This window comes from Lepidochelys kempii, chromosome 23 (assembly GCF_965140265.1).
Source record: "Lepidochelys kempii isolate rLepKem1 chromosome 23, rLepKem1.hap2, whole genome shotgun sequence".
In the NCBI taxonomy this organism is placed as follows: domain Eukaryota; kingdom Metazoa; phylum Chordata; order Testudines; family Cheloniidae; genus Lepidochelys; species Lepidochelys kempii.
The window spans coordinates 10,308,226-10,325,524 of NC_133278.1; the positions used below are offsets into that span (position 1 = coordinate 10,308,226).

At 40.2% G+C, this 17,299-nt stretch overlaps 1 protein-coding gene across 2 annotated transcripts in view; it reads left to right on the plus strand.

Moving 5' to 3' along the window:
- The window catches only part of LOC140902132 (butyrophilin subfamily 2 member A1-like), a 28,135-nt gene extending 11,310 nt beyond the window's left edge, over positions 1–16,825 (plus strand). Inside the window, exons 4-12 of one of the 2 annotated variants that reach the window (XM_073321863.1) lie at positions 290–388; positions 2,175–2,201; positions 3,309–3,335; positions 4,620–4,646; positions 6,753–6,779; positions 9,644–9,670; positions 10,715–10,735; positions 10,840–10,866; positions 15,113–16,824. In XM_073321863.1, the coding sequence (XP_073177964.1) occupies positions 290–388; positions 2,175–2,201; positions 3,309–3,335; positions 4,620–4,646; positions 6,753–6,779; positions 9,644–9,670; positions 10,715–10,735; positions 10,840–10,866; positions 15,113–15,636 (806 nt within the window). In that variant the 3' untranslated portion in view covers positions 15,637–16,824. Of the gene's footprint in view, positions 1–289; positions 389–2,174; positions 2,202–3,308; positions 3,336–4,619; positions 4,647–6,752; positions 6,780–9,643; positions 9,671–10,714; positions 10,736–10,839; positions 10,867–15,112 lie in introns of both variants that reach the window. The other variant, XM_073321864.1, reaches the window with a different exon arrangement.
- The last annotated feature ends 474 nt before the right edge of the window (positions 16,826–17,299 follow it).

The window sequence follows — 17,299 nt, forward strand, 5'->3', positions numbered from 1 at the left end:
CTTTCTCTGGAATGCATGAATCTACCCTGATAATACATTGATGTATGTGTTTCTTACTCTCAGGAGGGATGGGTCTGGGACCTATAGCAACTATTCACAATATCACGGGGAAAACTGCATAACCTTTCGATGCAAATCCACCCCTTCATGCATAAGACAGTGCCTTCAATGTGTCCTAGAGAGAGTTCAGATCTCACCTGCTTCTCATGAAGATTTACTTTAGTTTTGTCATTTTTTGAAAAAGTTGAATGACATGAGAGAATAATGGACACTGTGAACTGTTTTGCAGATGTTTTCTTCCCTGCCACCTCCCCATGGATGACTGCCTTCATTGTGATATTGCTGATTAGCATAGCCTTGGTTATCGCTGCGATTTATAAGCTGAAAAGTACGTTTTCCTATTCATGTTATTTCAGCAAACACTAAAGAGTCTAAACACTGTGATATGAAAGAGCTTGGGTAGAAGATGTGACACATTCCCATGTACAGCCTGTACCCCTTGCAAACCATCCAAAATTGCTCAGTGAGGCTGTTCGGGCTAGATTCACAAAGAAACAGGTGAGGGGATGCTTACAACATCTAATTTCCAGGTGCCTGGATAATCAATGGTATTAATAAAGCATATGTGAGGTGCCCAGGCTCCCTGTATAGTGAATGGAGAGAGGTAGGTGCCTCAGAATGGGATTCAGACAAGCCAGTCCTCTACATATATCTTCACCTGAATCAGCCGGTGGGTGGTGTCATGCCAAGGGGTGTGTGCTGAGCCCTGCCCTTCACTTGGCGATAAATGCCTAAATACAGGCTTCAGGGAGGCACCTATCTCTGCTTATCATTCTCAGCTCCAAGTTCTTTCTGGCTGTCATGTGCCTTCGCCATGTTAGCAATAAGCTGGAGGGAGGAGCTCCATTGTAACTTTTAGCCCAGTGGCTATTGAACTCATGTGGCAAATTGGAGAGCCATGGTTTAAGCCTTTCTCAGTCTTTTCTGTTGAAGCTCTTGCACTGTAGATTAAAAAATGAAAGGATCATTGGGCCAGAGAGATAAAGCAAGCATGAGAATGACTCTGTAGCCTGGTGGTGCGCATACTCACTGGAGCAATGGGAGACCCAAGGATGAGTTCCCCCCACTCCAATGACTTTTTTATTATTATTTATCCAAAGTGGAACAGCTTCAGCGGGAGAGATTGAGTGTGCCCCATCTCAGTATTTCCCATAGCCCACTGGTTAGGGCATTCACTTGAGAGGTAGCAGAACCCTGTTTAAATCCTATTTCTCCATCATGTGGAGGCAGGGAGGGCAGGGCGGAGCTTGAGTAAGGGGTCTCCCATATCCCAGGTGAGAGGGCCTGATCCAATAGGTGAGCTCTGAACATGCTTACCAGATCGGGTCCTGCATGCAAGGTAGACAGAGGAACGTCTATCTTTCCCTGGTGCTGAGGGAAGTTTGACTGCAAAAATGTAGGCGCTGAATGAGTTTAGGTGCTAACAGGTTTGGGGGCAGCTGAGCAGGGGTTTAGTGAATCCCACTGGAGCCTGATTCTGGGTTTTAGGTGCCTAAAGTGGCAGTTAGCGCCTAAGTCCCTTTGTGAATCTAACCCTTCATGTAGTAACAAGTGTAAGAGTTCTGCATGATTAGCCTCTCTACCACCAGGCTCCTGGCATCACAAAATGGCAGACGACCCTGACCACTATGCTGGGTTTTTTACCTTTTTATTACATTTGGGCAATGATAATACATGAGAACAGACAGTTACAGACAGTCTCATGGCACATAGATGTCGAACAACATGTAGGAAAGGAAAAAACACAACTACAACATATGTATTACCTGTTACTATATCGTAAATCCCAACCATTCTTCAGAACTTGTGACACTGAACAGGGCTTTGTGCACAAGGAAATGGACTGAGTGGAAACACTGCTTTCATCTAGCTGACCAAACAGCTACTGCATTCATCACAGCCTTCGGGAGTTGCCCATTTTTCTTGAGCACTAGTTTTAACTGTTAGTGTGGATCAGATCTGACTTGTGTGATGGTTACTTGAAAAATCACACATTTCCAGTCCTATGCGGTCTATGAAATATGACTGCTGTGAAGCACACAGAACCATAATATGAAGTTAAATTGTCTCCTTTTAAAAGAAGCATTGTTTTATTTATTTAATTACTTTTCCAGAAAACAATGAAACAACTGCTCAGGCTGGTAAGTCCCAATAAATATAATATTTACTCATCTCCAAGTATTGTGTAAGTATTAAGCATTACTAGTTAGTTGCACAGTACAAACCCTGGGGTTGATTCTCCTCTATGTTGTTGATTACTCTCAGTTCGCAGTGGTGGGCCCTGAAAGTTTAACATTTGTCTTAAAATAACTTCTAGCAGCAGTTCCAAAGCTGGATTCTGCTAATGTTGCAGGGCACTTGTTGATGGTCCACAGAGAACAGGCTAGCTGACTTTCCTGCTTGTTCCTAGCTGCTAAACTGTATTAAAAGACAGATAAAAACACATGAAATACCTCCCTAATAGTACTTTCCAATGCTGAAGTTGCCACAGGGGTATTATTTCATGGGAGGGGTAGTCTGTGCTACCATGAATGGGAAGAGAGATTTCCATGGGACACACTCTCTTGTATGAAGTTGTCCACGTTAGGGTTGGTCAAATTTTTTCTGTCCAAACTTTTTTTTCTGACTAAACAAAAATTTTGCAGAAATTATATGTTGTCCTCAAAACGTGTCAGAATGCATAGAATTGTAGAAATGTAGGCCTGGAAGAGATCTTTAGAGATCATCTACTCCAACCCCCATACTGAGACAGGATCAAGTTTACTTAAACCATCCCTGAGAAGTGTTTGTCTAACCTGTCCCACAACCTCCCTTGGTGACCTGTTCCAGTGCTGAACTATCGTGAGAGTTAGAAAGTCATTGCTAATATCTAGACTAAATCTCCCTTTCTGAAAACTAAGCCAATTCTTCCCTGTTCTACCCTCAGTGGATATGGACAACAATTGATCACCATTCGCTTTATAACAACCTTTTACAGACTGTTATCATGTCCCCTGACAGCCTCCCCTTCTCTAAACACATCCCATTCTGTCAACCTTTCCTCATAGGTCATATGCACAAAGGAGTTTGAATTAAGGTTGTTCCAGCAGCCTTAATTCGAGAATTTCCTAACTTCTGAGTGCTTGATTTCACAACCTGAACTTTCTTTTAACATCGTTCTAATGTAATACTTATATACCTTTTGAAACTAGCTGTTAATGCACTAATCATTATCTCTAGGTTTGTAATATATTTCTCTCTGTGTGCAGTAAATGACAAGAAATCCATCGAAGACGGTAACTATAACATATGTTATGTATCCTTTCAATAATATTTCTGTACATCTATCAGATCTGGTGAAAAATAGTATTTGACAAATGATAAAATCAAGGAATTACTCATCAACAGGTTCTGATTTTTGTGAATGTACCTGATAAAGCAAACTCCCTGTTTTACAAACTAATCGGGGATTGAAGAGTTCATAAAATCAAAAAGTTAATAAAATGGAACATGTCAAAATGACAGTAAGTCCAGTGCATAAGTTGCAGTATGGCGTACTTCAATGCTTTCTATTTGACCTTTACACCACTGGAAAGCAATTTCCAGGGTACATAAGGCATCAGGATATGAAGGAAAGTCGATTTGTTCCTCATTAACATCACATTTGTTATGTGATTATTTTTCTCCATCAGGAAAAATGGTTTGTATAACTAGTCATTCATAAAATTGGTGGTTGTAAAACTGAGGCTCTACTGTATGTGAAAACAGTTGCCAGAATTTCCCAGTGAAGAACTGGCAGTCTATGAAAGTCCTTTACCTAGCATTGGGTGTTTGGCATACAGTATTTCAGCTGTATCCACTCAAGTCACACGGTTTTGTTTGTATTGCAGACTTGATAAGTAAAGCATTCTAAAAAGCTTGATTGGGTAAAATACATGTTTGATGCTGAATTCATATAATTAATTGAATGGTGCTGGCCACCTCTGAAGCTTTGCTTAGTCACAAATATGAAAGTTTTTAAATATGGTCAAATTGAACCAGACTCCTAGTATTTGTGAATTGTTTGCAAATGTGACCTGCTGGCATGAGACCAGCTCTGACATCTGTCTCTGGTTTTTATCTATCTTTGGCATCCATTTTTCTACCTATTGTATCTAACTACTGCATACTAATTTCTTAATGTTACTTGGTTTGGAAGAGAAATTCATTAGTCCTAAGAGTTGGGATCGTTGTCAGTATTGAACTGCCATCAAATGGGGGAAAAGGACAAAGGGTTTTGAATGTTAGAAAAGTCTCCCTTCCCTTAAGGGATCAGATCCTCAAATAGTGTAAACTGATGAAGCTTCATGGTGGAGCTATGCTGATTTACTCCAACACTGGACCTATATAGATTAACATCAGCTGAAAATCTGGCTTATAGTGTTAAATTCAACCACTTCCTGTCCAGATGGAAATAAAAGATCCATAATTAATTTACATTGTTCTAAATAGAAAGCTTGGAGGCATCTGATAAAAGCCTCAGAACTAGAGTATATTAATGTGTGTTTCCCGCTGTAATTCTGAAATATGTTTTCTTTCAGAAATAAGACTTCTCACAAAAGAACTGGGTAAGAGTGTATTTTAGCTCAACTAATTATTTTCTGCTCTGGGTAAGTGTATGCTTTGCCAGGAGAACTGTCAAGAAGTCCAAGTCCAAATATTATAATGTCATGGTACAGAGGCTGCAGTTAAGAGGGAGACAGTTGTTCCATTCAAAGTTTTTTTCAAAGGAGCCCAAGGGAGTTGAGCACTCAGCCTTGGATTTTCAAAGATGATCCAAGGGAGTTAGGAGCACAAGCCCCACTGACTTTCCTTGAGAATTGCGCTCCTAAATTGCTCAGGCCCAGATCCTCAAAGGTGTTTAGGCTCCTTACTCCCTCACCTCTACCACCTGTTGCATTTAAATGGGAATTAGGCACCTAACTCCTTAAGTGCTTTTGAAAATCCCAATGAAATCCTTTGTTCAAGCATTAATAACTTCCCCCCAAAATTCCAGCTGGGTTTGAATTTCTCATGCTTGGTGATTTCATTTGAAAGGTTGAATCCTGCTCTCACCCAGCTCAGCCACATTTCCCCTTTAAATTGTAGGATTTATATAGTGATTTAAAGCCTAATAACCTGCCTGTGACATTTAGATCCCATACATATTATAGGTGAGGTTTTCAAAACCACCTAAAGGATTTAGAAGTAAAAGTCCCATTGAAAATCTCCACTAAGATTTGTTATAAAAAAGAAAATGTGTGTGACTCAGTAAAATGGCTTTCCCATTAGAAACCAAGCTGCCCACTGGGGCCAGGGAACTGGTCTGTGCAGCAGGGCACTGGAACAATGCTGGGTTTTACCATATTCAACCTTGTTCACCACCTGAGTACCCCAGCCACACTGCCAAAGGCCTTGTCCATGCCCCCCTCCATCCCCAACATCACTTAGCTCTCCCCCAGACTGTTCAACCTGTAAGCTAAATCCTAGTCTGACAGGTTTCTTCAAGTCTGGGGTCCCCTCCGACGAGCTACAGGAGGGCCTCTGTAGCAAACCTGCAGGCTCCAGATCACTGACCGCTTGGGTTCCAGTTTCCCCCATCTTCTGACTCTTTCCATGCCCCTTGTTAACAGAGCTGGTTGGGAGTTTTCCAGTGAAGAGTTTTCATTGGAAAATGCTGGTTCACTGAAACCCAAACTTTTTACGGAAGTGTATCCGTTTTGACAAAGCTTTAGTTGAGAGAAGTTTTTCAGGTCCAAGATGCATTTTCTGGTTGAAACCCCAGAGAGATCCCACTGTCAATAGGCTGGTGGTTAGGACACTCATCTGGTATGAAGTAGGCAGAATACAGACTAGAAGCTGCATTTGTTGCATCCTAGCAGAGGACCCTAACCACTATGCCATTGGCTACCTCAGGGTGAGTCTATGTGTGCGCGCGCGTGTGTGAAATCTCAATAGGGCTAGGGTTTCGACCCAATAGAATGGGAAAGTTTTTACAACCTTGAACATTCTCACAGGCTTTCCCACCCAGCTCTACTAGCTAATAATAGGAGTGAGGACAGAGTGGGAGAGGACACAGAAAAGGCTGAAACCCACATTTTCAGAGACTGCAGCTTCCCCTTTAGCACTGGGAGAGGGAAGCAGCTGATGGATCTGAGCAGTTACACTGGCTTCTTTTGACCTAGATGAATTCAGATATGATGGGTTTGGGAAATGAGTCAAAACAGGCCTAATCTGAGCTGTTTTGAGGCTGCTGTGTGTGTCTGGGTGGAATAAAGGAGTTTGTGGCGACTGTGGTTGTGTAGCTAGAGGAACCATAAACAAATAAACTGTGAGAGCTGTCAGGACACTATTTCTAAAGGAACATTTTATTTTATTTCTCTCTGCAAAAGCTTGCTAAACCCCATATGTGTGTATTGTTTGCAAATGTTAGAAAAAGATGGGGAGATTGTCATGCTTAAAGGCCTATATACAGCTATGAATCTGAAAGCTGAGACTTTCAAAGCTGCCTGTGGTGTTTGGATGCCTGATTTAATTTTAATAGAAATTGAATGTCCAGATTCCTTAGGTACCTCTACAAATCTCAGACAAAACGTTCGCACTGTCATATATCTTAGTGTGGGGTTTGGCAAATGAAAATCTAACCCCTCTGCCTATTATTTTGAGATTACCTCTTCTGTTTCTTTATTTTGCAGACACTGAGCACCAAAACTCTCAACAAGGTAATTCCATCTCTCACTATTTAATATTTAAAACTCAAGAGATTTCTTTCAGTCTTCAGCATGGGTGCTTGTTTTGAGCTGGCTGTTCTAACAAAATAGATACAGGTGGGTAACTACCTTTTTTTGGACCTTCTTCTGTTGGTGAAAGAGACAAGAGCTCTGTGTAAGCTCAAAAGCTTGTCTCACCAACAGAAGTCGGTCCAGTAAAAGATATTACCTCACCCACCTTGTCTCTCTAATATCCTGGGACAAGAACGGCTACAGCAACACTACAAACTAACAAAATAAGCTTATTATACACAAATGATTATACGAGAGATGGATAAAATTTTCAGAATGTTGTGGGTTTTATGAAGAAAAATTCTGATGAAAATGTTCATCAAAAATGTATTTGGTGGGGGAAGGGGGTTTCAACCAATCCTGTTGAGATCAATTGAGATTTTCAACAATAAAAAAATTAATTTAAGTTTAGATATATTTTGAAAAAATTTATACTTTTTTTAAACTTTTTTTACCACCTATATCTGAGACCCACAGCAAACATGAAAATTTAACCTGAAGATTTTATTTTCTGCTTCTCAAGAACCTAATAATAACTAAAACACTTTCACCAAACTCCAGCAAGGTCATTGCTAAATGTCACTTACCAACCAAAGGTTTCAGAGTAGCAGCTGAGTTAGTCTGTATCCCCAAAAAGAAAAGGAGTACTTGTGGCACCTTAGAGACTAACAAATTTATTAGAGCATCCGATGAAGTGAGCTGTAGCTCACGAAAGCTTATGCTCAAATGAATTTGTTAGTCTCTAAGGTGCCCAAGTATTCCTGTTCTTTTTACCAACTAAATTTGACTTAGCACAGATATCACAAAGGGAATGTCTGAAAAGCAGCACAGCATAAAGGGATAAAGCTCCACATGTCTGCCAGGGTTTTCTGCCGACACCTGTATGATATTATGGGGCAGAAAGGAAATGGAATAAAAGTGTTCTCAGGAATGTACTAGGATCAGAGACATAGCTGGAAAAGGCAAGAGTGGCGCTAATAGAGAAATGAATTGATCAACTGTCACAAGACAAGGAAAGGGGATAAGACAAAGAAAGGGCTTGACTTCAAATGGTGTGGCCATATCACTACTGGGGAGGAAGATGATTCAGGCTTGAAGATGATATAGGTGAAAATGTTACTTTAGAAGGTGAATCTTCTAAAGGGCAGGAAGGGAGGGATAGCTCAGTGGTTTGAGCTTTGGCCTGCTAAACCCAGGGTTGTGAGTTCAATCCTTGAGGGGGCCATTTAGGGATATGGGGCAAAAATTGGGGATTGGCCCTGCTTTGAGCAGGGGGTTGGACTAGATGACCTCCTGAGGTCCCTTCCAACCCTGATATTCTATGATTCTATGATCTCAGACAGCAAATGACCAACTATAGGAAGAGCTAAATGCCCTGTTGATAGGCACCTTCATGGCAGACAAAAATGCAGAGAACCTCTGCCCCAGGACTTAACTGTAAATAAACGGGATAAATGCGATGAATTTACTGTATCTATGTAGCAGAGTTTTGAAATTTCTAGGAGTCTTATATACAGGGATAGGGGGCATTTTGGGAAAAATTCAGCATGTTACAAAGAAGAAACACGCTTTACTTCACACATGGAGACTTTATCTTTTTTCTTTCTTGATTTATTGTTTTCATTAATCTAAATTACAGGTAATTCAGTGATGTTGTTTCTCTACAATACCATAAAGTCCATATTTTCCTGCTCTTATGAGTGTTTCTTGCACTCTAGATCTCATTTGTGGCTGTTTGTTTTGAGTGACATTATTGCTGCAACTGCACTGTTTTAATTCCTGGCCTTCATAAAACTAAGGCATTGTCTGTGCTGGCGGTGGTGTGTTGGATACATGTAGCTACACACCACAGTGAAAAGCAGGCTGTGTTTGCACTGCTGTGTGTAACTACACATGGCAGTGAAAGGTTCTGGCAGCGGGAAGGCAGTGAGACACTTGGTAACCCACACATATCCTGGGCGTGGTGTTCTGTCCTATCTAGTGGCACCGAGAGGAGAGAGAGAGAGAGATTGATGAGTCTGCTCTATAGCTTTAGCTAACAGCTGTATGGTTTTTACCTCATGCATTAGAGGCTCATGCATTTAGCTGCAGAGGTCCCAGGTTCAATCCCGCCTGCTGACGACCGGGGTCTAACGGTGTTACAAGTAGGGGCTCATCTGGGATATCGACTGGGAAGTCTCTGAAGCTTGGGATGCACTTCTTCAGCTAGGCAAAGTATGTAACCCACACACCTCTTGGGTGTCGTGTTCTGTCCCATCTAGTGACACCGAGACCACTTACAGAGAGAGATTAATGAGGCTGCTCTACAGCCTTAGCTAACAGCTATGTGTTTTTTAGCTCATGCAGTAGAGGCTCATGCATTTAGCAGCAGAGGTCCCAGGTTCGATCCCGCCCGCTGCTGACCGGGGTCTGTCGGTGTTACAACTTCACTGCTAAAAGTAGCAGTGCAGATGTGGGATGAACTTCTTGGGCATGAGGAGAGCCCTGTAGGGAATATATCCTAAGGTTCTGGAGTGTCTTTACTAACCTAAACAGTGCCTCACTGACCACACCTCTATTTATACCCGTGCTAGCTGGGTGTGAAATGTATGTACTCACTACCATGAGAACAGAAATAGCCTAAGTGTTTGTGAAAGCCAAATATCTGTCAAATTTTGTTCACTACCCGCAGATCAATGCATTCTGCACTCCCAGAAACTACCTCCATAATGTATTTTGATTATATTAAAACTCTCTGTTTAGTTGCTGTCATCTGCAGACTCCTCTTGTCTTTTGGTTAACAGTTTAATTGTGTTTCTTTGTAGAAATTCAGGCAATACAGGAGAAATTTGGTAAGTGTTTCATTGGAATAGTTTCAACCAGCTCTAGTCTTTAGTTTAGCATCCTCCTGGTAACAGAGACATCCCAGCCTACTGGCCCCTTGGTGGTGGCCAGCCCCCAACTTCATCATTTTTTGGGGGGGTTTGTTTCCCCCCTCTGTATTCATAGATAGATTCCAAGGCCAAAAAGTATCATTGTGGTCATCTAGTCTCACCTCCTGTATCACATAGGCCAGAAAACTTCCCCAAAACCATTTTTATAGCATCACTTTTAGAAAAAAATCCACATAGCTCTTTTTATCTCTTTTCCATAAAGAAGGAAATGCAGTGTAAAACAACCAAAACAAAACACTATATTCAGACATCAAAAAAGCTGAGAACTTTAAAGCATGCAAGTCAGCCGGTCAAATCCTAAGGAATCCAGGGCTAGATTTTAAAAAGTATTTATTCTGTAAAGATGCAGATAGGCACTCTGACATTTCTGAAAATCATGCTAAGTGCCTCACTCTCATTGAAACCAATGGGAATTAGACACCTAACCTCTTTTCAAAATTAGACACCTAACCTCTTTTCAGGTACCTAGCTGCATCTTTAGGTGCTTAATACCATTACATATCTGACTCTTACTCTCTTATTACATTATTTTCACTCAGGCAAATTACCATTGTTTAAATGCAGCATGGACTTCAAGATTTAGCCACCTTTTTTGCATAGTTTAGTTTGTATGAGGGTGCCATTGAACACAGCACAGTAGATATTCTATTGCAGCTAATATGGCAAAAAGATAAATGTTTAGACCCAATCCTGCAAAGATTTAGACACATGCTTAAATTTGTACACGCACTGAGTTGTTCCATTTAACACAATGGACTCACGGTGTCTAAAATTAAGCATGGATGTAGATTTTTGTAGGTTTGGGGCCTTAGAAGCTGACCCTTATTCACCTGAGTGTATATTACTTGACTAAGTCCATGTAGGGAGTAAAGATTTCCTACAAAACAGAATTAACAAGGGAATAATGAAGAAGCATGATGTAACAATCTTTTTCCATTTCAGAAAAAGCCATGGCTGAGCTGGGTGAGTTGAAAGACCATGTTTAATATTACACAACTTGTATTATTTCAATGTAAAATAAGCCATATGCTATAGCTGAAATTCTGAATTCTCTTTTTTTGTTGTAGACTTCAGGAGGGCTCGTAGCAATGCAGGTAAGATGCCTTGTATCTGGAATTATACACACATTATTTTCTCCCAGAAGTTTAATATTTTGATTAAATATTTTTGGTGTCCTGAGTTCTGAAAGGAGGAATAAAGAATGTCTGCTCAACAGCCCTGAAGAGCAATGTGACTGGGATTTGACTAGGCACCTAGCTGCAGAAGAAAGGGACAATATTTGTTGATAAAAGAATTGGTGACTGTAGTTGAGCAAGACTCTAGGACAAATATTTTAACAGTTGAAAAAAGAAGTTTCCAGTCTACTGAAACTATTCAGGAATTTGTGTTGAGTTAGCTGAAGAATTTCAACTTCATTGAAAAAGCCAAAATGTTTCATTTCAACCTGAAAATGGCATTCTGACAAAAACAAAGGAAAGGAGGACTAGATTAACAAAATGGCTGAAGGGGGAGGTCCTTGTGCCTCTCTTGTAGGCTTTAGCCTAGTGGTTAGGGCACTCAGCAGGGAGGTAGGAGACCTAGGCTCAGTTGCATCCTTTGCTTGTTGAGGATTGTGGATGCAAGCTTGGGTCCCCCATGTTAGAGGAAGGCACAATATGTGCTAGGCTACGGAATGAATCATAGAATCATAGAATATCAGGGTTGGAAGGGACCTCAGGAGGTCATCTAGTCCAACCCCCTGCTCAAAGCAGGACCAATCCCCAATTTTTGCCCCAGATCCCTAAATGGCCCCCTCAAGGATTGAACTCACAACCCTGGGTTTAGCAGGCCAATGCTCAAACCACTGAGCTATCCCTCCCCCTCCAAGCTGAAGCTGTGGCTTCAGTCTCTCCTGTGGTAGCTGTTCCATTTCTTATCAATAATTAAATAGTAATTGGATGGGGGACTTTAACTTGGGACTCCTAGATCCTAACTACTGGCCTATTGTCACTCCCACTCTCTTTCCCTGCCCATTAACTCTCCCTTGCTATCATGAATGACTATGAAGTGCCATTGTGAAGAAAGTTTTTAGGGCCCAGTGCTCCTGGCATTACACATGTGAGCAACTCTATTGGTATCCATGGATCGGGTGAGTAATGGCAGCAGGATAGGGACCTTCATATTTTGGCTCCCATTCACTTGAGGAGAAGTTGCATGGCTAAATCCATTTTCCTGCAGAATATTTTGAAATGTGATCCATTCCTTTAAACACATATGTTTTTCTCTTACACAATTCACATGAGCATTGTTTATTTATTTTATTCATATTTTTGAAAGCCTCTGTCTCTAGGTACCTTATGTCACAGTTCAAGGCCACTGCACTTTTATGTCCTCTCCATTGTCCCTTGAGGACACCCGCTCTAGGCTCCTAGCTTCTCAGCCATAAACATGCTTGTGCAGAGACCCATGTCTCTCTCCCTCCTGACTAGAGATTTTGTAGACTGCACAGTTCCCTGCCTACACTGTGTTATTCCCAGCAAGCCAGACTGCCTGAATAGGCCAGCATCTGTGCTTTGCTTTCTTCTTAGAGTCCATGAACAGCTATAATTGCTCACAGCCAAAAATGATCACACAGCTCTTTCTAAGCAAGCACATTTATTCTTAAGGTGAAAGCATTACAGAGACAACATTTAAAACAATAAGAAGACCCTACAAATAGGCTAATAAACTTACTAGAGGTCATCCCAACTTTTACCTCTGGCTTTGGTTGGTGATCAGTCATTCAAAATGCACAGGAGCTTTCCTGTGGTTACAAATTCAAAACAACCTTAATTAAGAACTAGCACATCCGTAAATCTCCTTTATACAGTAGGGAACTTTGATCCTGAGTCTCTGGGAACAGATAATCAGCAGACAAATGGTCCCTGACTTTGGGTGTAGCTTCAAAAACCTAGATTTTTGCATAACCAGAGATGGGGAATTTCCATTCACCTTCCCCTAGATATTCCCCAGGCAAACCACTTGAACCTGTTTGTCCCAAAAGTCCATTCTTCTCTGGCACGTTGTTCAATACAGACCTCTGAAATTCATAACACTTCCAAGAGTTCACCTCACTGTCCCCCCTGTAGAGGTTACATGCAATCCCAGCCCACAATAATACATAATCTTTGCATATAATACAACGGATTCCAAAGGTATTTAAACTTAATGCAATAAATTTTTCAAGGACATTGCAGAAAACTTCCATCTCTCTCACATCTTACAACTAGAACTGTGCAGGAAGCCACATTTTCATTTTAATGGCAAATACTGACATTTAGAGATTTGGTTTTGTCCTGCAGTGATTTGTCCTATAAAGAAAGAGTCATATTTTAAAATCGACTGTGAAATAAATTTTTTTAAAATTGTTTTGGGTTAGTTGAAACCTATCCTTTTGATAAAATATTTCATTTTCATTTTTAAAAGTTTTTATTGTATGTTAAAATTTACATTATAAAATGAAATAGATTTTGAAGGGAAAATTATTTTAAGACAAATATCAAAATATTCCATTATAAAAATGCTGAAATGGAAAGTGCTTTATGAGCTTTTTTTTTTTTCAAAAACAAAATTTCCTCAAAATTGCGGAATTCCACATTCCTGCAGAAAATACAGAGTTTGATAAACTGGCATTTTCCAATGGACAAACATCTTGGACTTTCAGAAAGCTTTTGACAAGGTCCCTCACCAAAGGCTATTAAGCAAGGTAGACATTCATGGGATAAGAGAGAAGGTCCTCTCATAGATCAGTAACTGGTTAAAAGACAGAAAACAAAGGGTAGGAATAAATGGTAATTTTTCAGAATGGAGAAAGGTAAATAGTGGTGTCCCCTGTTTATGTACTGGGGTATGTACTGGGACCAGTACTGCTCAGCATATTCATAAATGATCTGGGAAAAGGGGTAACTAGTGAGATGGCAAAATTTGCAGACAGTACAAAATTACTCAAGACAGCTAAGTCCAAAGCAGCCTGCAAACAGTTACAAAGGAATCTCACAAAACTGGGTGACTGGGCAATAAAATGACAGATGAAATTCAGTGTTGATAAATGCAAAGTAATGCACATTGGAAAACATAGTCCCAACTATACATACAAAATGATGGGGTCTAAATTAGCTGTTATCATTCAAGAAAGAGATCTTGGAGGCATTGTGGATTGGTTTCTGAATTCATCCCCTCAATGTGCAGTGGCAGTCAAAAAAGCAAACAGAATGTTAGAAACCATTAGGAAAGGGATAGATAATAAGACAGAAAATATCATAATGCCACTATATAAATGCCTGTTATGCCCACACCTTGAATGCTATGTTCACTTCTGCTCATCCCATCTCAAAAAGGATGTATTAGAATTAGAAAAGGTACAGAGAAGGGCAACAAAAATTATCAGGAGTATGGAACAACTTCCATGTGAGGAGAGATTAAAAAAAACTGGGATTTTTCAGCATGGAAAAGAGAAGACTAAGAGGAGATATAATAAAGGTCTATAAAACCATGACTGCTGTGGAGAAAGTGAATGAGGAAGTGTTATTTACTCCTTCACATAAGACAAATACCAGGGCTCACTCTATGAAATTAATAGGCAGCAGGTTTAAAAGAAACAAAAGGAAGTACTTCTTCACACATAGTGCATAGTCAATCCGTGGAACTCGTTGCCAGGGGATGTTGTGAATGCCAAAACTATAATAGGGCTCAAAAAAAAGCTAGGTAAGTTCATGGAAGACAGGTCAATCAATGACTATTAGTCAAGATGGTCAGGGATGGAACCCTATGCTCTGGGTGTCCCTAAACCTCCAACTGCCAGATGCTGGGACTTGATGACAGGGGATGAATCACTCAAAATTGCCCTATTCTGTTCATTCCCTCTGAAGCATCTGGCATTGGCAACTGTCAGAAGACATGATACTGAGCTAGATGGACCATTGGTCTGACCCGTTATGACTGTTCTTATGAGATCAGAGATTTCTTTTCTCTGTGCCCATGGCTTTTACCATGGGAGGAGATGATTTGGGCCAGGAGTGTTAGTTAATTCAAGCTATAACTAGCCAGGGCTGTATGTGCCCTTGCTATTACATATATATATATATATATATATATATATATATATATATATATATATATATATATATATATATATATATATATTACATATGCTCTTGTTCTGGGCAGTTGTAGTGCATTTTGCTGAGATATTTAATATTTTGTTTGTCTCTCTACTGTGTCTTTAATTTTCCTCACCAGCTTTGATATTTGTTTGTTTATTTCAGTGAGAGTTACTAAGTCTCTAGTTACTGATGAAATGAACATTTTTATTCCTCCCTCCAGTTAACATCACTCTGGATTCTGACTGTAAACATCCCAAACTTTCACTCAAGGATAAAAATCGAGTCATTTCCACTGCAGAGAAGAAAGCCTGCAGGGATTTGATAGTGGTGGCAAATGAAGGATTTTCAGAGAAGAAACAATACTGGGAGGTGGAGGTTGGGGACAAGCCAGAGTGGGAGCTGGGGGTGCTGACTGAGAATGAAAGGGGGAAACTGAAAAATGAGAAGATGGAGAAACCTCCTGAGAAGGAATACTGGAGTTTGCGGCTATCTGAGGGTCAATATCATTGTAGTTGGAAAAGTGACACAATCACCTCTGAGGATAAAAAGTGCCCAGTGGTTGGCATTTTTCTGGACTGGGAAGAGGGAATGATCTCATTCTATAATGTAGCGCTAATGTGCCCTGTTGTGTCCATCACTCAAGATTTTCAGAGAAAACTGTACCCATTCTTCAATCCTGGCAATGATAACCAATATCTAGGAATCCGCCCTCTCAGTGTCCCCAGCCCCTTAACCTCTCTCTGAAATCAAACATTGGATCTAATAGTTATGGGAATTTTAAATTCACTCCATCTGAGGAGAGAGGACACAAGGGGAACCAGGAAACCTGAACCAATATAGAAGAAAAGGAAGGGTTTAATTAGTTAATATTGAATCTAAGAGAAAGGGGGAATGGTACAATTTTGACATTTTTGAAGATGGCCCAAAGGCCGAAACAGATACTTCATAACCCCTGACCCAGGCAAATTGCCAGTGAAATGACCTGAGTAAAAACAATAACTGGTCAAATGGACCAATATTTTTTCAGTAAATATTGACTTGAATAAAAAAATGAATAAAGGACGGCTGTGCTTTTGTCCATTTTGTGTTCACTTTCATCAGGTATCTAGTGAACTAATTTAATATCAGCAATGTTAATGGAAATGATAAAGTATAAGCAAAGATGACAGAATATTGGTGGAATGCAAATTTTGAATGAGTAAATGCAAATATTCACACCAGAAACCTGATGTCAAATGATATGATCATCTAGGGCACAATGCAGCAAAGGCCATCTCTCTTCAGCAAAATTTAAGACTATTCTTAAGTTCCTTAGATTTTAGTGAACCCTAGTGCTTTGCAGAATAGGGATGGTTTGCTGAACCCAGGACCCAATCAAGACAGAATACTTATCCATCCAAACAATTCTAACCAGGGCAACTCAAATATCAAATGTCAGTTACTCACATTGAATAGCTCACAGCCAAGAATTGTTTTGTTTCAATTATTTGGAAAATAACTCTGAATAGTGAATACATTTGTGAAAAGTGAGAAATGCTCTCAGATAATTCACCAGTAGAAAAAGATACAAATATGTTACCTTCTTTGCATAATTTGCTCAACACTACTACAGACATTCAAAACTGAGCACTATCTTCACAGCAGTGGTTATACCCCTGCCATGGTTCTGGCCCTTTTTAACCCCACGGGCCAGTCATTTAGAGGGGCATAGGCTGCACCCAATGTAGGAGTGTAGTTTGGAGTGCTCGACCCCTGAGCACCAGGGAGTTCTAGGAGGCAATCTGCCCCCTTCAGCAGAAAATGACTGTGAAGATGAAAAACCTCATATAATTCCTGGTGATTTTTTAGCAAAAAACATTTGATTTTTTGACCAAAATAGCAAAATTCTGAAAAACGAATATTTCAGCTAAAAGCTACTGGTGGCTGAATATTTTTGGCTGCAAACTGGGAAATCTTTGGGTTTTCGATGAAAATGTTCAGTTTTCATATTTTCAGCATTCTGGTGAAAAATCAAAAAATTTTCTAGGAAAGCAGACCTTTCTGTGAAATGTTTTGTTTTTTCAAAAACTTTGTTTTTGATTACAAAAAAATTATGACAAATTTTGGTCAGCCCTTTTCGCAGCATTCCCTCTGGAATTTTACAGCCCTGCAATTCCCCTGTCTATACACGATGAGTGCATTGCACAATCTAGACTTGGTGGGAAAGAAAAGACCCTAATCTCCCTTCCTTTTGCTTAGCAGCAAAATAGAGCTCAACATCTAGACCTGTATTTGCATTTGGGGAGGAATGCTTTAGACTGGGGTTTCCAAAGGGACTTAAGGGATTTAGGCACCTAAATCACATTGAATTGGGTGCCAAATTTCCATAGGATCCCCATCAAAATCCCAGTTTTCATGACTGCTTTTT